The 20,893-nt window shown below is 42.9% G+C and overlaps 2 protein-coding genes and 1 pseudogene across 4 annotated transcripts in view; 2 read left to right on the top strand and 1 right to left on the bottom strand.

The window, feature by feature from the left end:
- Positions 1 to 20,893, bottom strand: part of LOC148668159 (uncharacterized) — a 204,585-nt gene that overhangs the window by 23,773 nt on the left and 159,919 nt on the right. The window lies entirely within an intron of this gene.
- LOC148668227 (uncharacterized) lies at positions 8,336 to 14,336 on the top strand. 2 transcript variants are annotated; one of them, XM_088632425.1, is made up of 2 exons: positions 8,336 to 8,910; positions 11,554 to 14,336. In XM_088632425.1, exons 1-2 carry the CDS (start codon positions 8,586 to 8,588, stop codon positions 13,377 to 13,379), a joined length of 2,151 nt encoding a protein of 716 aa, XP_088488551.1. In that variant the 5' UTR covers positions 8,336 to 8,585; the 3' UTR covers positions 13,380 to 14,336. The 2 variants fall into 2 exon arrangements, with proteins under 2 accessions (XP_088488551.1, XP_088488552.1); XM_088632426.1 differs by having other exon boundaries at positions 8,336 to 9,148.
- LOC148668226 (5S ribosomal RNA) lies at positions 16,644 to 16,761 on the top strand (annotated as a pseudogene).

Raw genomic sequence — 20,893 nt, 5'->3', positions numbered from 1 at the left:
ATATGTGTCACTGAATCTGTGCTCTTTGTGGTTCAGGAGAGAAGATGTCCCCTGTGACAGAAGAGGCCCCAGAGTACTATGATGATGCTGTAACTGTACCTCAGAGCCAAGATGCCTTGTCAGGTGAGTTATTTCAGTCCAGTCCCATAGAGAAACCCTGTACCAATCCCAGTGAGTCTGACTCTCTCCTCTCACTGTGCACTGCACAGCACATCACACTGAGTCTGGATTATAGGGCTCACATCACTGCTCTCTGTCCAAATATATTCATACGTCACTGCCCTATTGTCCCTCAACATCTTAATTCAAAATCTAGGATTAATTTTAAATTTATGGCAGAAATGAATAGTAGAGGAAATCATGTTAGTTGTAACATGATGTTTAATTAAACAGTGTGTTCTGATGAGCTCCAGCAGTCCTGCGCTTTAGATGAGTCAGTGTTCTGATGAGTGACAGTGACGCTGTGCTCTGTGTGTTTTAGGAGAGTTGATGTCCCTTGTAAAAGAAGAGGCTCCAGGGTACTATGATGATGCCATCACTGTGCCCCAGAATCCAGACACTGTGTCAGGTGAGTTATTATAAATAAGATTCATGAGTACCCCCTGTACCAGCCTGTACTAACCTTTGTCTTTAGAAATGAGTCTCAACCTAATTTCACATCTGTAAATAAACACTAACTGGAAGAGAAGAGGTATCTGACAGGCCAGTCTGTGTCAGAATGACAGAGACATTACTGACCTGCTCTTCTGTTCACAGGGAGACTCCTCTTTGATGATACACAATCTGGGTACAGTCATGTGGGGGACAGTGAGGGAGACCCCGCTTCAGGTAAAGGGGGCTACAGCAAGGGGGCTCAGTGTGGGCAAGGTGGTTCAGGAATGGGGAAGGTGACTCCCAGTAATCCATGTCAGTGCCACTCTCATTCAAGATAAGGGGGCATCAGGCATTTTGGGATCAATATTCGCCAGTACAGGCTGAGAGACTGTACTGGTACAAGGTTAGACTTCATAGATCAGAGTCTCATTGAAACCCAAATACTGACATACCCAGCCAATCAGATGTTTGAGGTTGATCAGCTGCTGATCTATTATGAGAGAGTGAGGTCTGGGCAGAGCAAAGCTCTGGATTCCCCAAGACCAGGAATTCTGTTCTCTGACTGCAAAAAGAAGTCCAGAAAATACTGTCAAAGTATTTCTTCACTGTGGTTTTAGAGCACTGGAACTTCATAAGCATAAGTGAAATCTGCACTGAACCATCAACTCTTCCTAAAAAATACAATTTGATTTAAAAAATGTCCTATTCAAGGCTTTTGACTAAATGATTGTAACAACTGTTCTGTATATTGATTTTGTAGCATCCAGGTTCATAAAGAGAGACATTTAACTGTAGGTCATATTCTGTTTGATTTTTAAAAAGTGGCTACTGTATATCTCTTCTTTTGGCCTGTGTAGGTGTTCTGTAAAAGATAAATACTTGGTGACACTTTGTAGTTTCTCTGGGTGGTTAGGAAGTAGTTGCCTAAAACACCTTGTTAGTAAATTTGTACAATTCATGTGTGCTGTACGTTTATTCTGTGTGTTGTTTAGTGGGAGTATTGTCATTGTTAACAAATATTTAACTCATTGTGTCTGAAATATTACTTGTTTTCCCAAAGCTGTACCAAAGAACAAAGAACTAATCTGCCTTTAACTATACCAAAAGCTTGGGTATATTCTTAGCAAAATTTTAACAATTTTTACAAAGTGGGGGCTTTGATTTTTTTAATTATTAATTTATCTACTCTGTCATTTCTGATATTCACCATGTTCATAACCCCTATTTGTAATTTGTAATATTATTTCAATACCTGATTCATTTGACAAACCGTATTTCAAGTATTAATTTTGTGATACTATCTATTTCTAGCATTGTTTATAGGCAATTAATTCCTATAGATTTTAAAATCACACATATACAATTAAAAAAAATGCATACTGTACCCGTGATTAAAAATTGATGGGTCCAATTTTAATGACTTGCTAAACCAAAAATATCAGCTTAGAGTGTCGTCCCTGTCCATCAGTTGTCCACTGCCTGTCTCTGACTCTGTGTCTCTGTTTCAGGTGTCCCTCACACTGGCCCTGGAGTGGACAGGGTCTTGCCCACACTGCCCTCTGAAGAAGGAGTCTCTGCCCCTGACAGGGCTGACTACGATGATGTTGGGGACGAGTCTCAGGGAGAGGATGGGTGCTGTGAGACTGACAGGGCTGTCTGGGAGAAGCTCCTCCTGCAGGTCTAGACACAGAAGAGCTTCACCAACAGAGGCACACAGTCTTTGAGCAGCTCTGAGCACTGAGACTGTCTGACACTGTCTGTGACCTGAGTCCACTTCACTCCACTGTTTCTACACTGACACTGTCTGTGACCTGAGTCCACTTCACTCCACTGTTTCCACACTGTCCTCGGTGTCTGTGTCTACAGCACCTGCAGCTTGTGTTTTAGAAAAGGGAGGCTTGAACATCCCAATTCTGCTCAGTCTTTCTTCTTTTTATATTTTGATGTTTTAGAAATTAGAAATAAAACCATTCATTGATGTACAATTCTGAATGTACCACTTTTGATGGTAACATTTTTTTTATAAATGTTATTAAAAAGATGTTTTGCAATAAACTTTTTAAAACCATTTTTATCTGCGTGTTATTTCTAATGTATGATATTAAAAGTATCAATAAAAAATTAAGGAGCCCTTGGCCACTCACAATGATAATATCCACCTCACAGGAAGAGGAAATGTAAATGTTTATCAACTTAGTCATATAAATTGATCTACACAAAGGACACTGTAGACAAAACCAGACACAACATGAGACAACCTGGTATTAAAATTTCCCTACAAGAAGGCACAGAATCCCAAAATCTAAAACTTCAGAAATGTTATAACTACAGACATCTACTAAAGCATCTGGATTCAAATGACAGGAACACAGGAGAGTTAAAAGTTTGCTCAAACAATACACACTTTGATAGGTGTGACAAACTGACATTACAAAACTCATGATCATGAAAGAATGAGCCTTTTAAGCTCACTTCCTAAAATAATATCAGAATGTTTTAGGAGTTTAGGAGGAAACTGGAGCACCTGGAGGAAACTTATGCAAACATGGGGGACAACTTACAAACTCCACACAGATAGCGCACAGGTCAGGAATGAAACACAGAGCTCCAGCACTGCATGGTAGCAATGTTAACCACGGTGCCACCTGTAAAATAAATATAATTTGTGAAACACTAAGAGATTGTGTAAAACAATATTCTATTTACTTTCACTCTGGATCTTTAACAATGTATTTAACCTTTTATGTTAGGTTGCCTGGTTTTGGGAGGAAAGGGAATTTTCCAAATTAAATGAAATGAGCAATTATTAACAGAATGTATTACTACATATCAACACTATAAAAAATATGCAAAATATTATTGAATTATTTGAGTTCTATAATACTGATACAGTAATTGTGTTTGAAATGTTGTTTTCAGTCCTGTTACTGTTATTTACAGATGTTTTTAGCACCAAAACCAGACAATAACAGTTCAGTTTCCAGTAAAGAATCCTGTCGCTACATCACAGAAAGTCTTTCCCACTTCAATCTGCATCTCTCCACTATATTCTCACCAGTGAGGAAGTTAAAGACTGACTTCATACAAGTCACCCCACTGACCTGACATCTCCAGTTTTGTGTCCATTTCTTTTTTTATTGTTCCAGTCACTTCACAATAAAGCAACTCAGACCACTTGTATCCACTTACAGGAAGTAAGGACACGTATTTGCAAGAGTTTCAATTCTTAGTAAAATAAGCTCTAAAACACCTTCTATGCCGCACAGTGAGCAATCATGCCCTCTTCCTAGAAGGATAGAAAAATAGATAGAAAATCAATTATAAAACCATTTTGTCCACTTCCAGAGAGCCCACACACTTAATTGGGAGGGTTTCAATTCAGAGTAGAAAAAAAAATCTCTAAATTAAATTTTTATGCTGCACAGAGACCACTTTCTTCTGTATGGCCGGTTAGCTCAGTTGGTTAGAGTGTGGTGCTAATAACACCAAGGTTGCTTGTTCCTATACGGGCCAGGAGAGCTCCTTCTCTTCTGCCAAAACCCTTTGATCTTTCTTTCCATGGTGAAATATGATGCAAAGATACCACTTACTATAGATAGATGAGTGTGTTGCAGGTGAAGAGGAAAGTGCTCAAATATTTAAAATCTCATATGTGAAGAAAAGATAGAGTGTCACTATTTACATAAGTGAGGCTTTCAAATAATCCTTTGGAAAGACGCTCAAATCCAGCCTATTAAGTCTCAGGACCAGATGATTGGCTCAATACCCAGGTGAAGATAGTCAATCAGAGAACTTAGATATAAAAAGTGCGTCTGAGTGGAAGTTTATTAGTCTTTTAAGGAAGGAATTTGGGTCTCAAGTCCTTTATGGGGTGGGGTGTGTCTCACTTCTGTGCTCAAATCCCAAGATTACACTCAAAGTGAGGACGAAGTGTGTTGCGGCAAATGTGATGTCAAATCAACTGCTTTTCCAGAAGCCAATGTGATATAAATTAAAGTTCTCGTTTGATCGAGGATCATCGTGTGCTGAAATTGGTCCTGGAGAAGTGCATACAGTAAGGCAGAAGGTTTGTGTTGTTTATAATAATAATAATAATAATAATTGCTTACACTTATATAGCAGCATCCACCTGGATATACTGTGTCAGGCCAATAGCTCCCTGTTGTTATTACAATATTTTAGATAACTAAATATTTCTTGTGCATCACTGTTCTTATAGTAGTAAAAAGTAGACGTTTTGCTTTGAGAAGCTGGAATGGGTTCATGGAATGACAGTGTGACAAGCCATGGAAAAAGACATGTTGTGTGCCCATCTTCAAGCGATCAAATTCTTTGATTAAATGATGTTCCAGCAAAAGTGCTCTGTTTTACTAAGTCATTATTTCTATGTCTTGTAGAGAAATAGGTGTTTCTATCGGTTCAGGTGTAGAACACAAACACCCATTGTAAGCAATTGAGCATTCATAATCCTGAATTTTAAACCCACTGAATATTTATACTTTGTATTAGTATTTGTGAATATTAGAGCTTTTAAAAAAATGTTTTTACAAATTGTGTGACCATTTTCTGTTACATCACTTTATTGTTTTGTGCATTCTGCTGACTTTTTAAAAATATATATTTTTATAAAAATATTGTCTTTTGAATGTATTTCTAAATGATTGTTTTTAATATAAATTGCATGAAACACAAACAACACCCATGATAAGAAAATGATCATTCATTTTAAACTTTTTTACCGTATTTAATTATGCTGAGTTTTTTTTAACATACTGTTAGTATATCACTTTTTATCAGGTGTGCTTTAAATCTTTCGCTACACCATTGATATTCAGTTACACCTATTTAAAGGTATGTTGTACAAAAATATTTACCGTTTTATTATTTTTGCACGTTACTAAGATTTCCAACATACTGTACACATTGTCATGATTATAGTCCCCCCTCCTTAAGGGTGCTCCAGCCCTTTCACTTTAGACTTAATTCTGTGCACCTGACCCCTTTTCCCAGACCACCTTAAAAGCCAGGCGCTGACGTTCATCCTGGCTCTGCATCTGGTTTCCACACCGTGCGAGTCTGGGACCTGGAAGCGCCTGGTCCCGTTAAGGTTTTAATCTCTGTTCCCGTTCCCTGTCCGCCAGTTCCAACCCGGTTCATGGTTTTAATTCCTTGTTAGGATGGATCACCGGGCTATGGACTTATTCTTGTATTTTTGGATTCCATCTATGGATTACTTCTGGATTGTTTGCCTCAGCCACACCTTCCCCGTGCACCAGCGCACTTTGGGCACGCCCCCCTGTTTTCAGCCCCGTATCCCTGCATGACCTTTTCCTAGTGTTTCCCACTTCTTCGGATTGTGTCGTCCGCATGGGGTCCGGAAAGAACTGTTCGTTACACACATGCTGTCTCATTCCTGCGTAGAAACGGCTGTGATCTCATTATCTCATCTCTTCAGAAAACCGGAAAATCCTGACATTGTACTTCAACTGACTCTCAGTAAGCGCTCTGGGTGCCAGCTAGCTCTCTTACAAGTGCGCTGTAGCGACAGAAATTACACTTTGCCTGCGTTATGCACAAAATGACGAGGCAGCATGCTCCCGTATGGTCTAGCGGTTAGTATTCTTCGATTTCACCAGGGTGACCCGGGTAATACTTTCGGTATTTAAAATTTATTTCTCGTATTGCCTGCTGCCTCTTGGTATTTTGCCAGTATCGGACACAGAAAACACAATGAGGACCTTCCCACGTTATATGCGTATCTTTTACTGTGAGAATCAATTAAGCGCTTTTGATAACAACCATTAATTTCAATGACTACTGACATTTGCTCTGTTTTGAATAGTCAACACACCACACCGTGAGAGACACTAGAATCCTGATCACCACATAATTATAAGCCAGCTACCTCTTCAAAGTGACGACATTAGAACCAGTCAGGCATCAGCGTCTGACTAACTCAATCGGTAGAGCCTGAGACTCTTAATCCCAGCGTCGTGGTTTCCAGCCCCATGTTGGGCACAGTGTATATCATTTTCTTACACAAGGTTCCGCTCATCTTTAATCACCTTAAGGTACCTAGCACTAAATAGCAATGCATGTATTTGGTCCAGCTAAAGATTATCAAGAAGCAAATCTCTTTCCTTGCTTTAGTAGATGAATCAAGGACTCTGCTCTCAATGTATTTTCACCAGACACTAGGACAGATAAACGCAGTTAATACGTGCCACATTATAGTATGAAATTGCTTGAGCAAAATATTGTTTATTATCGCAACCATTATTGGTAGCTTAGTTCCTTTCTATTTTTTATACGGTAGTTTCTTAAAAAAAAAACATGCCTGTCAGAAGGCCAAAGAAACGTGGTGAACGTAATAACCACCGCGCTACGGAAACGACGGTACACCCCACTCCCAGAGCAGGATTGGAGACTCCACATTCTACAGCTCTCTAGCAATAGAGGAGTTCCGACTAGAGAAATGGGAATAACCTCCTCTTCAAGATGTGGAAATATATTTACAGAGACGAGTCCTTTTTTTGAAGGTCAGCACTCTCTGCCAGTCACCCCTCCTTGCGCAATGTATCTCTCTTAACACACCAAAGCGATAACTATTATTACACGTTTTTGCACTCCGCATGCTGTTTTATGGGGCTCTCTTCTGCGCTGAGCTGCTCGTTTGAAATCCAAAAGGGAACAGACACGCTCCTATACCACAAGTCGAACCCAGTCCGCCTGGGTGACGGTGGTTTAGAGATTACAAATAATTTAAAAAGACATTAAAATGCTAATAATATGTAACAAAATGTAAAAAAAAAAAACGTTAACAAGACTGCAGACAGTTTTTGAAAAGGAGCTCTGTAAAATTCACAAATACTAAGACAAGGTATGAATACTCCATGGGTTTAAAATTCAGGAATATGAATGGTCATTTGTTTACAATTGGAATTTTTATGGTTCGTATGATTTAGCGACTTTTTTACAATATGTAAAAGAAAACAGTACAGCTAAATAAGAAAGCCTTAGAGCCACAGAGACAAACAAACTGCGTTTAAAGTTATTTTAAAGACACGAGATAATATTGCACCATAAACTCAAATGTTTGTCCTCTTTGTGGCGCTTGCCTTTTGTTGCTTTAGCGAATTTCATGCAGTTTATTTCCGACAAATGACTTAAAGAGCTTGTGTATTTAGACAAAAAGCAGGGCAACAATTTTGATCGGTCTTATTGAAACTGTTAAAAAGTAAATGAGATCCTGTGTCCAAAATCCTGAGGTGCCTTTCTTCCTGTCTTGTCATACAGAATGTTTCATTAAGGACAATCACATAGGGCTTGATTTTGTTAAATGCAAGTATTTATTTCCTATCTTGGAACCACTTGTTTTTCGAGAAATTCAAACAATTTGTGAAATATGAAATAGAAATCTTGCTTATCGGTGCAGGAGAAATACTGCCAGTTGGCAAGAAAACGACAGCATTTTTTTTTGTTTAGCCAAAAACCTGCATAGGGAGATGTAGAACAAAAATCCGCTTGAGATGTTTTCGTTGGGGAGGAGGGTTATGAAAGGGAAAAAACATGAATCTGTTCCGTTACGACCGGCGCAGGTCGCAGGTGATTCACTCCTCTTGACTAGGTGGCGCTAGGAGGTGCAGTGAAGTTTATATCCGGCTGCAGAAACTCCTCTATCTTGAAGCCGCATCCGCGCTAACGAATGACGTCATCATACTGCGCGACACTGCGTGTATTCACGCATGTGTGGGTGACTGAATCATTTTCTTATCATTATTCATTATTTTTTTTAATGACTTCAGGTTCTGAAAATCTCGTCGGCTGTGTTTATGCTTGAACAGAGCACAGCCCTGACAACAGGATCTGTGAAGAATAAAAATAAAGAAGCTGTTCTGTTTAAACTTCGGAAGTGAGCCTTTGTTTCTGACCGACTCTGAAGAAGGATGGCGGAGTGCTTGTTAAATCTGCAAACCTAGCTTGACTCTTTCATGCAGGTTTTGCTCAAATCGATCGTGTATGAAGTTTCAGAAGTTTTCCGAAACAGGATTTCTGACTCTGAGGACGAGTTTCAAGACAAACTCCGCAGCGTCTCCCAGATTCTGGTGAGACGGGCCGTGATTAAAATCACACAGTGTGTGGAGGACAGTGTCGGGAGTGAAATGGCGCAGCTGAAGAAGGAAAACGAGAGCTTGAAGTGGAGATTGCAGCTGTGGGAGAAGGAGTCGGAAGCAGGAGGAGATCAGGGTACCCAGACGCTTTCCTGTGAAGTCACTGCAGGAATAAAAGAAGAAATGGACACGAAACGGTTGTCAGGTCAGTGTGGTGACTTGTATGAAGTCAGAGTGTGTGAGTTTAAAAACAGTGTCCTTAACTTCCTCACTGGCGAGAATATAGTGGAGAGATACAAAATGAAGTGGAAAGACTTGTGTGATATAGCGACAGGAGTCGGGAGCAGGAGATCAGGGACAGACAGATCGTGTTGGACAAACGCTTCCCTGTGAAGTCACTGCAGAAATAAAAGAAGAAATGGACACGGAACTGCAGCTCTCAGGTCAGTGTGGTGACTTGTATGAAGTCAGAGTGTGTGTATGTGTTAAAAACCAGTGTATATAACTAACTTTTAATTAACAAACTTTATTTTAAAGAAAACATCTCACAATAGTGAACATTCTCATTATCAGTACGTGTTCTAACAAAGTATCAAACTGTCATCAAATAAACTTTCCGAAAGAGGTGAGAATATAGTGAATATTAGATATTACCGTCCTCCAGGACGGAATAATGTCTGTATTAACTCCTCTGGAATATTAATCCGGTGTGTCTGTATTAACCCCTCTCTCTCTAAGTGCATTGTTTATGTACTGTACTGTGCAGTAAGTGTGTCTGTATGAAGCCCTCTCTCTCAGTACAGTGTTAATGTACTGTAGTGTCCACTCAGTGTGTCTGTATTAACACAACTCTCTCTGTGCAGTTTAAATTACTGTAATGTGCAGTGTGTCTCTATTAATCCCTCTCTTTCTCAATGCAGTGTTAATTTACTGGAGTGTCCAGTCAGTGTGTCTGTATTAACCCCTCTTTCAGTGCAGTGTTAATGTGCTGTAGTGTCCAGTTACTGTGTCTGTATTCACCCCTCTCTCTCAGTGCAGTCTTTATGTCCTGCAGTGTCCAGTCAGTGTCTGTATTAACCTGCCTCTCTCTGTGCAGTTTTAAAGTACTGTAATGTGCAGTCAGTGTGTCTGTATTAATCCCTCTCTCTCAGTGCAGTGTTAATGCACTGTAGTGTCTAGTCAGTGTGTCTGTATTCATCCTTCTCTCTCAGTGCAGCCTTTGTCCTGTAGTGTCCAGTCAATGTGAATGTATTAACCCGCCTCTCTCTGTGCAGTTTTAAAGTACTGTAATGTGCAGTCAGTGTGTCTGTATTAACCCCTCTCTCTCTCAGTGCAGTGTTAATGTACTGGAGTGTCCAGTCAGTGTGTCTATTAGCCCCTCTTTCGGTGCAGTGTTAATGTCCTGTAGTGTGCAGTCAGTGTGTCTGTATTAACCCCTTTCTCTCAATGCAGTGTTAATGTACTGTAGTGCCCAGAAAGTGTCTGTATTAACCCCTCTCTCAGTGCAGTGTTAATGTACTGTAGTGTCCAGTCAGCATGTCTGTATTAACCTCTCTTTTGGTGCATTGTTAATGTCCTGTAGTGTGCAGTCAGTGTGTCTGTATTAACCCCTCTCTCTCTCAGTGCACTGTTAATGTAAATGTAATGTAATTGTGATGTTATTACAGTAGACCTTTTACATGGTAGTTAGGTTTCTAACTAAGCTAAACAGAACACGCCCTTATACCCACTTATCCCACTATGTTTAAACAACCCAAATTGATTGTGAGTGTACTTGTATGCGTGTGTGTAGTTTAAAGCTTTTAAGATCACATGGCCTCAGCTATCACTACTATGCTGATGATACTCAAATATACATCCATACCAAACCTGATGCAGATGTGGCTGTCTCTATTCTATTTATTTGTATCCCCGATATAAAAACTTGGATGACTCAAAATGTCCTTCATTTAACTGTGACAAGACTGAAGTCATGCTTATTGGCACCACCCATCACCTTTGTACAACCAATATGTAACTCCATCTGTAGATGGTCTTGGACTTGAGCTTCAGTCTAAATTGAATAACTTGGGGATGATATTTGACGTTCGACCCACATGTGCAGCATGTTGTCAGAACATCTTTCATTCACCTCATAAATATTGCTCGACTACGCCCTATGTTATCACTAACTGTGGCTGAAAAGTGTTGTCTAATCTTGAATCGACTACTGTAACACTCTACTCTCTGGGGATTCTAAATCCACATTGAACAAACTCCAGTATGTCCAAAATTCAGCAGCCAAAATCCTGACCAGGTCTAGTACAAATGATCACGTTACTCCTATCCTGGAGTCCTTGCACTGGCTTCCTGTCAAGTTTCATATTGACTTAAAAATCCTCCTGCTCACCTATAAGACTCTCCATGGCTCCGTACCTGTCTGAGTTATCACCCTACTCCCCACCTCACAACCTTCGCTCTTCTAATTCTGCTCTCCTTACTGTCCCCCAAGCCCGTCTACATTGTATGGGTGACATGGCCTTCACCTGTTATCCCCCCCCCCAAGCTCTGGAACTCTCTCCCTAAGGATATCGGAGAGTCACCTTCTCTAAACTCCAAATCCAGACTCAAAACAAAAACTTTTTCTTCAGAAGAGCCTTTATTTAACTGTTCTGTACCCCTCTGCTCCTACTGTACTTAGTACCACTGTCTACTGTCTCCTCTAACTGTGTATTCTCATCGTGCTAATTTTGTGTATTTTTTGTTGTTGGCATTCTGTAAAATGCTTTGAGAAGCCACCTCTAAAGGTATAAAACTATAAAATAGTTTATTCTTATAAAGGTCGTTTCTTCTTGTCCTGTGTTTACAGGGTCAGAGGCCAGTGTTCTCACTGACGCTAGGAAAAGGGCTCCTCTTGAACAGCAGCACAGTGAGGAGGAGTGGGGCTCCAGTCTGATGCAGGAGACAGAGCTCACTTCTGCAGAAGGGAAAGAGGTACTTAGTGAGCAGCACACAGACAGCAGACAGAGTGTCAAGGATCTGGACTCTGTACCCATGATGAAGACAGAGCCTGAGAGTGAGCCACCTGGGCTCTTAGTATGTGATGATTTTACAGAGAAGATGAATAATCCCGACACAATCAATATTACACAAGGTTGTAATGAACTGGGCTGTGTCTCTGTACAAGAGCACAGTGAAAAACTGGATGTTTTAAATCTTACAGAGCAGGATATGGATCCCAAGTTGATTGACTGTGCAGAGCAGCAGACTGATGTACCTGGTGAAGAGAACAGTGTTGAGATACAGCTCACTGAGAAGAGTCAGTACAGGGAGGAGCAACAGCAGCTTCTACAGGGCTTGATAATTAGGCCTTGTTCTGTTCAAGTGGAGAGACTGTCATTGCACAGTCTCAAACAATCATGTAATCCCTTAGCATCTGATGACTTAACACACAGGTTTAATAATCTGGTTACTGAGAAAATCGTTGAAAATTTTAATGAACTGGAGAGTGTGTCCGTTCTTGGGCAAAGAGAGGAACAACTGAATGAACTGGATGGTTTAAGTCTCAGAGAGCTGGAGATGGAGCCCCAGATGATTCACACTGCTGAGCAGCAGACTGAGGGACATAATGAAGAAAACAAATCTCAGTTTCAGCACACAGAGCAAGATCATTCCATGAAGCATTTGCAGAATAAGAGACCCCAGCACGATCAGAGGATGAGGAAGAATCACTCAAGGCCTTGCTCTGATGGAGTGGACAAACTGCCATTATGGCAAAGGGAGAAGCAGCGTTTCTGTCAGTCTAGCATTTCACAACCCTACCAGCACCTTCACACAGGAGAGAGACCGTTCAGCTCTAGTCAGTGTGGGAAGAGTTTTAGTCACTCGCACCACTTAAAACGACATTACCGCATTCACACAGGAAAGAGACCATTCAGCTGCAGTCAGTGTGGGAAGAGTTTTAGTGTGAAAAGCCACTTACAATTACACCAGCGCATTCACACAGGAGAGAGACCTTTCAGCTGCAGTCAGTGTGGGAAGAGTTTTAGTCAGTCAAGTACCTTAATATCCCACCAGCGTATTCACACAGGAGAGAGACCATTCAGCTGCAGTCAGTGTGGGAAGAGTTTTATTCAGTCAGGTCACTTAAAAACCCACCAGCACATTCACACAGGAGAGAGACCGTTCAGCTGCAGTCGGTGTGGGAAGAGTTTTAGTCTGAAAAGCAACTTACAATCACACCAGCACATTCACACAGGAGAGAGACCGTTCAGCTGCAGTCAGTGTGGGAAGAGTTTTAGTCAGTCAAGTACCTTAATAGACCACCAGCGCATTCACACAGGAGAGAGACCTTTCAGCTGCAGTCAGTGTGGGAAGAGTTTTAGTCGGTCAGGTGAGTTAAAAACCCACCAGCGCATTCACACAGGAGAGAGACCGTTCAGCTGCAGTCAGTGTGGGAAGAGTTTTAGTAAGTCAAGTCACTTAAAAATCCACCAGCGCATTCACACAGGAGAGAGACCGTTCAGCTGCAGTCAGTGTGGGAAGAGCTTTAGTCGGAAAAACCACTTACAATCACACCAGCGCATTCACACAGGAGAGAGACCTTTTAGCTGCAGTCAGTGTGGGAAGTGTTTTAGTCGATCTAGTACCTTAATAGCCCACCAGCGCATTCACACAGGAGAGAGACCATTGTAGCGGCAAGGTTTATTAAAATACAGGAATTAAGTTTGCTGCTCCCTTGCCAGTCTCTTTCTCCCTCATCTCAAGTGGTGCTTGATACAGAGAGGCCATTCCATTTGGTTCACATTTAAGGTGTTTTTCTAGCTGATAAGTGTGCTCTGATACGGAACAACTCCCAAAGCTGAGACACGTGAATGGTTATCGCTGGTGCCTCACTGTCTGGGAGATTCCAAGGGAGAGTCTCATCCCAAGTGGTTTACAACCCCAAGGTCAGAGTTCATGGTTAATCATCCTCTCACGAGGCACCAATAACAGTAGGGGCTTGTGCATTTACTGGGACAATTGTTAATTGTAGCAGTAAGTCACAAAATGATTCTCCAATGCCCATGGAACTTTCAACCAATGAGCAACCGTAGTTCCTCCAGGTACAACTCCAGCTCCTCCTGGACATCCTCAGACTCGGTTCAGACAGTCACGTAATGGCCAGTGTGTCCCAGTGCCAGGACTTTCCCTTGTTCTAAAAAGTCGAGAACGGAGGTTGCCAGCGTGTAACCAAAGGATCCACCCGAGGTTAGCCCAGCAGCAAGCCTCGTAAACCCACCGCGAACGCTCACCTGATCAACGAGTGAACTACGGTTGGAACTGTGGACAGCTGAATATCAGTATTCAGGACTCGCGCTACATCGGGAACGAACCGGTCTTCTTCCTGTCTAAAGATTGTGACTTCTGTGTGCAAACTCTGCTAGTTTCAGCCAACACTAACTAGCCGGTCTTCAGAGAGCATCAGCAGCGCACCACAGCAGAAATTGCATTACAGCTCGAGAATTCAATTGTTACCTCAACGCCAGTTGATATCAACTTAATTCCTATGAGTCATGTACTTGCTTTTGAGTATCTAATGTACAAGTTGTGACAAAGTTCATTTACAAAACGGTCTAAATGAATGATATACGGAATGTATGTCCCTCTTGGTTTGTACAGTGCCTTGCGAAAGTATTCGGCCCCCTTGAACTTTTCAACCTTTTGCCACATTTCAGGCTTCAAACATAAAGATATAAATTTTTTATTTTATGTGAAGAATCACCAACAAGTGGGACACAATTGTGAAGTGGAACGAAATCTATTGGATTTTTGAAACTTTTTTAACTAATAAAAAAATGAAAAGTGGGGCGTGCAAAATTATTCGGCCCCCTTGCGTTAATACTTTGTAGAGCCACCTTTTGCTGCGATTACAGCTGCAAGTCGCTTGGGGTATGTCTCTATCAGTTTTGCACATCGAGAGACTGAAATTCTTGCCCATTCTTCCTTGCAAAACAGCTCGAGCTCAATGAGGTTGGATGGAGAGCGTTTGTGAACAGCAGTTTTCAGCTCTTTCCACAGATTCTCGATTGGATTCAGGTCTGGACTTTGACTTGGCCATTCAAACACCTGGATACGTTTATTTGTGAACCATTCCTTTGTAGATTTTGCTGTATGTTTGGGATCATTGTCTTGTTGGAAGATAAATCTCCGTCCCAGTTTCAGGTCTTTTGCAGACTCCAACAGGTTTTCATCCAGAATGGTCCTGTATTTGGCTGCATCCATCTTCCCCTCAATTTTAACCATCTTCCCTGTCCCTGCTGAAGAAAAGCAGGCCCAAACCATGATGCTGCCACCACCATGTTTGACAGTGGGGATGGTGTGTTGAGGGTGATGAGCTGTGTTGCTTTTAAGCCAAACATATCGTTTTGCATTGTGGCCAAAAAGTTCGATTTTGGTTTCATCTGACCAGAGCACCTTCTTCCACATGTTTGGGGTGTCTCCCAGGTGGCTTGTGGCAAACGTTAGACGAGACTTTTTATGGATATCTTTGAGAAATGGCTTTCTTCTTGCCACTCTTCCATAAAGGCCAGATTTGTGCAGTGTAAGACTGATTGTTGTCCTATGGACAGACTCTCCCACCTCAGCTGTAGTTCTCTGCAGTTCATCCAGAGTGATCATGGGCCTCTTGGCTGCATCTCTGATCAGTCTTCTCCTTGTCTGAGCTGAAAGTTTAGAGGGACGGCCAGGTCTTGGTAGATTTGCAGTGGTCTGATACTCCTTCCATTTCAAGATGATCGCTTGCACAGTGCTCCTTGGGATGTTTGAAGCTTGGGAAATCTTTTTGTATCCAAATCCGGCTTTAAACTTCTCCACAACAGTATTACGGACCTGCCTGGTGTGTTCCTTGGTCTTCATGATGCTCTCTGCGCTTTCAACAGAACCTTGAGACTATCACAGAGCAGGTGCATTTATACAGAGACTTGATTACACACAGGTGGATTCTATTTATCACCATCAGTCATTTAGGACAACATTGGATCATTCAGAGATCCTCGCTGAACTTCTGGAGTGAGTTTGCTGCACTGAAAGTAAAGGGGCCGAATAATTTTGCACGCCCCACTTTTCATTTTTTTATTAGTTAAAAAAGTTTCAAAAATCCAATAGATTTCGTTCCACTTCACAATTGTGTCCCACTTGTTGGTGATTCTTCACATAAAATAAAAAATGTATATCTTTATGTTTGAAGCCTGAAATGTGGCAAAAGGTTGAAAAGTTCAAGGGGGCCGAATACTTTCGCAAGGCACTGTAACTCTTCGTGATTGAATATATACCTTTTGTATTTTGCTAACCCTCACTATAAGATCTGTTATGTTGATATGCACATTTTATGTAATAATAAATGTATTCTCGTGTATTAGTATCCATGTGTGTGTGCGTTGCTGAGTTATTCCTCTGGGTCGGTCTTTTAATAACCATCAAAGAATCATTTTGTGACTGACTGCTCGTGAGAGGATGCCTACAAGCTCCTCCAATTAGGACAGGTGGCTCTACTGTACACAGAGAGGGGTTGGAGGGGGGAACAAGCTGATACCCTGGCTTCTCTCCAGACACAGTTGGATGAGCTCCTCCAGTCAGGACAGTAGGCTCCACTGTACACAGAGAGTGGTGGGGGTGTGGATTAAGCTGATACCCTGGCTTCTCTCCAGGCATAGCTTGATGAGCTCCTCCAGTCAGAACAGGTGGCTCTACTGTACACAGAGAGGGTGGGAGAAGGGAACAAGCTGATACATGTTTGTCCTTATGCGGCTCGGGACAAGCCAACACAAGGGAGCACATTTGCAAAAATCCAGGCACGCATTGATTTAGAAAGAAGCTCCTTTCCAAAGAATTGCAAATGAACGATCCTTCAGTCCTGCTCAGGGGACACGGAGCCCCCTCCACACAGCTTCAAGGAGTGAGTCAGGAGCCACTGCTTTCGCTTACGGCCACACCACTGAACATGCCCGATCTCGTCTGATTTTGGAAGCTAAGCAGCGTTTGGGCCTGCTTAGTACTTGGGTGGGAGACCGCCTGGGAATACCAGGTGCTTTAAGCTTTTGCTCTCTCGGCCAGCAGGGGTCGCCGTTGGCTTAGGGAGGCTTTGGGAGGAAAACCTGGAGTATGGACATTTAACACTTCCAAGAAAAGGCTCCACGGCCGAAACGTTGTGTTCTCTTTCCTCTTTTTTTCAGCATGGAATTAACCTATTACTTGTTCCTTTGCAGCCTACGCATGCTGACGCAGCTACCCACCTGAACTTCCAAGAAAAGTGATCAATTGCCTCATCTCTAGAGATGTTTTGTTGCTATTGCATGTGTGTGACTCATATAAAAAACCCTGTTTGTAAAACGAATATCGAAGCTGCCTCTAAATCTGCAAATGAAGATCAGTCAATAAACCACTTGTTTTTCGTATAACTAGACATATATTCACTTATTAAAGACAGGCAAGAGCTCGGCTTTGATGACCAGTACCTTCCCTGTCATGGTGAGGTCTCGGTCCTTCCATTGCATCAGTTTTTTGTTTAAGATTGGCAATTTGTTCTGCCAATTTACTGTTCCCATCTCTTCTCCAAAAAACAACCCCAGGACATTAATTCTCTTCTCTTGCAGCCTGAGATCATGTCCTTCTTTTGGCTCCCTCCAGTTCTGATAAAAAGTCTCACTCTTCAATTTATTAATTTTTGCAGAGGAAGCCAAAGAGAACCGATTACAGCACTGCAGAGCTCTGCTAATTGAGGCATTGTCAGAGAGGATCAGGGTGACGTCATCCATGTATAAAGATGTGTTTACCTCTCCTCCCCCACTTCCAGGCACTGGTATCCCATTCATGGCCTGATCCTGGCGCAAGGCACAGGCTAAGGGCTCCATAGCCAAAACAAATAAAAAGGAGGATAATGGGCAGCCCTGCCTCACCCCTGAACAGACTTCAAAGGGGTGTGATCTATTGCCATTAACCATTACTCTGCTGTTGCTACCTGTGTACAGCAGGTTAATCCACTTTCTCATGATGGGGCCAAACTTCATGTGCTCAAGTACTGATGTTAAGTACTGCCGGTTGAGGCAGTCAAAGGCCTTTTCTAGGTCTACACCTAAAATGCACAGAGGGAGGGAGCGATCCTCTGAGTACAGACAGACATCCCTCAACAAGGCCAGGTTGTCGCTCATCAGGCGTCCTGCTATCCCACAAGTCTGTTCTCTCCCTACTAGTGAGGCCACTACATTTTGTAGGCGTAAGAAAAGGGCTTTGGACAGGATCTTAGTGTCCACGCCTAACAGGCTGAGGGGTCTCCAGTTCTTTATGTCATTCTTTGCTCCTTTCATAAACAAGAGAGATAGTGCCTTCTCTTAAGGAGTCAGGCAGCAATTCTGTCTTATAGCTTTCCTCAAATAGGAGCAGTAGCGGATCCTGAAGCAGATCCCAAAAGGTGCAATAAAATTCTTTAGGGAGCCCGTCAGCACCCGGAGTTTTCCCCTACCGTAAGCTCTCCATAGCCTGTCTCAGCTCTTCTACTGTCAAATCCCTCTCAAGTACTTCCCTATCTTCTTCACTCAAAACGTTTTCAAGCTTTGAGGTAAAAAAATGAATTTCTTCATCCTTTACCTCTGTAGAGCTGTACAGTCTTGAGTAGAAGGCCTCGGTGCAGGAGAGGATAGCACTCGGCTCTGTTCTCTCTCGTCCCTCCTCATCAACTACACTTTCCATGACAGACTTGGAGAATACCACTTTCCTGAAAAAGAAGCGAGTACACTTCTCATTTTCTTCCAAGAACTGCACTCAGCTTCTTAACAGCACTCCTCGACTACTTTCTTCGGCTATGCTCCGGATGTCCTTTTTTAAAAGGGTGATATCCTCAAGCACATCGAAGCCACTGTGCAGCATCGTGTAGAGACGCTGCAGCTGCCTCTGTTTCCTGGCTAGCACTCCTCTCCGTCTGGCAGCAGCCTTCCTTCCCTCAGCCATGAAAAGGGCCTTTGTCCTCACCTTCAGCTCCTCCCACCACTCTCCTACTGACCCGTACAGACACTGCAAGGACAGCCACTGTGATAGTTTCTCCTTGTAGCGGGATACTACCCCCTCGTTCTCTAGCAGCTTTGTGTTGAGTTTCCAGAGGCCTGGGCCAAAGACAGTCCCGCCCTGGAGTTCCACTCTACACCCTAAAGCCTGATGATCTGAGAAGAAGACAGGCTGAAGAGTGACCCCAACAACTTTCACTCTCTCTGAGACAAAGCAATAGTCAATTCTGGAGCTGCTATTCCTCCCTGACCATGTATATCCTGCTGTTGTGGGATATATACATCTATATGTGTCTGAGAGTTTAAAGTCTTGAACTAAGTTTTGCAGGGCCAATGAGCTGGAATCCAATTTTATCGGAGAGCTAGACTGCCTGTCTGTGTGCTCTAAGATACAATTAAAATCCCCTCCCACTATCACGTCTGTGCTACATAACAATAGTGGAGAGAGTGCTTTGAGTAGCTCCACACTTCCTCCCACGTCAGTAGGACAATACACATTGATTAGCCGCAGGTTAACGGTCCCCCATTCCACATCCACACACAGCAACCTGCCATCTATGACCCTCTGAATACTTTTCAATTTGAATGCCCATCCTTTGAAAAGAATCGCCACGCCAGAGGCTCTGTTATTGTCCCCTGACCAAACAGAAGGCCCTTTATCCCACCTATCTTCAAAGCTTTTATACCTCTCTTGATAGGCTAAAGCACACTCCGGCAACATCAACACATCTCCCTCTCTCTGCTGGAGGTAATCAAAGACAGACTGGCATTTAACTCTGTCATTGATACCTCTGGTGTTAAGAGAAATTATGTTTAGAGCCATATTACATAAGAAAGTGGAACCAGTCTTTACAAAACACATTTCTCTTCTGTCTCACCTGTTACCTTCTTCTTTTTCTTTTTCTTCTTACCAATTTCCTGCCAGCCATCCTCTGAATGAGCCTTCATCAGGGTGGCAGCAGTAAAAGCATTCACGGAGTCCATTTCAAGGAAGGGGGTAGAGGGAGGGGTGGAGGGGTTCCAGCTGTCCCCATCACCATGCTCTCCTTCCTCCTCGCTCGGGGAGAAAACAGAGTCATTTTTCCGTTTCCTCAAGTCCAGCTCCTGGGAGCACTGAGGGGAAAGGGGTGCAGCCGATGCACCAGTCTCCTCTTCCCCCTCACCCACCAGCTGCTGCAGATCCTCTGTAATGGACTGGATGGAGGAGAGGAGGACATCTCTAGCACTTGCAGAGTCTGAGAAAAGCAGCTCCGCTGAATCCTGGGTATCGTCGCTGGACCCGCTCCACCGGGGGGCCCCACACTGGCCCTCGTTCTGAGGAGCAGGAGTGGGGGAGGGGTCCTCGCTGTTCTCGGGGGTTTTCAAACCCTCGTGCTTGTCTGGTGCAGTCTGCAGTTGTGGGGGCGTAGTGGATTTCTCTTCCACCGGCCCTGGAGCCACAGCAGGACTGATCCTGGCTGGAGGCTGAGAATCTTTGTCCAACAAGGGTTCTTTGTTTGACTTGTTATTTGCTTTGGATTTTCGGGCCGGTTTGGCTGAAACAAGCACTGCCTCATCCTTTCTCATTTTGAGTTTATTGGCGTAGGCGTGAGGGCAGTTCTTAAAAACGTGTCCTTCCGAGCCACATAAATTGCACTTTGGCAGCATTGAACAGTCAGAGGCTAAATGTCCCTGTTTGCCACAGGTCTTGCAGCATTTCACAGTGCAGGACGATGCCAGGTGTCCCACAGCACCACAGCGCCGACACACCTTTGGTTGTCCCACATAAAAAACATAGCCATTGCAGGCGCCCAGCCGGATTGTAGAGGGCAGGTGCCTTAAGCCTCCATTTACATTGTCCAGTAGCAAGCGAACCTCGAATTTCCTTGCTCCTGTTTTTATACCGTCAACATCTCTAACCTCAGTTCCATGGTGGACAGTGCAGTACTGGTTAAGCCAGGTGTGAATGTCCTCCGTCTTTGCCAGTTCCAAGAACATAACAACATGCACCGTTTTCCTCTCTCTCTGTGTCAGAGGCTGCAAGTCGATCTTCTCAAGGGCAGGAACTTTCCCTCTTTTTGCCTCAAACACATCAACACATTGTTCAAACAGAGGATAGGTAGCAAAAACAACCTCAAATGCTTTCTGACCTGGGAGAGCGAAGATGAAATCCAAGTGCTGAGGTTCAAAGCC

This window comes from Lepisosteus platostomus, chromosome 5, assembly GCF_059453375.1.
Source record: "Lepisosteus platostomus isolate fLepPlt1 chromosome 5, fLepPlt1.hap1, whole genome shotgun sequence".
In the NCBI taxonomy this organism is placed as follows: Eukaryota; Metazoa; Chordata; class Actinopteri; order Semionotiformes; family Lepisosteidae; genus Lepisosteus; species Lepisosteus platostomus.
The sequence above is the reverse complement of the archived record's forward strand: the minus strand, read 5'-3'. Positions and strand labels throughout refer to the sequence as shown.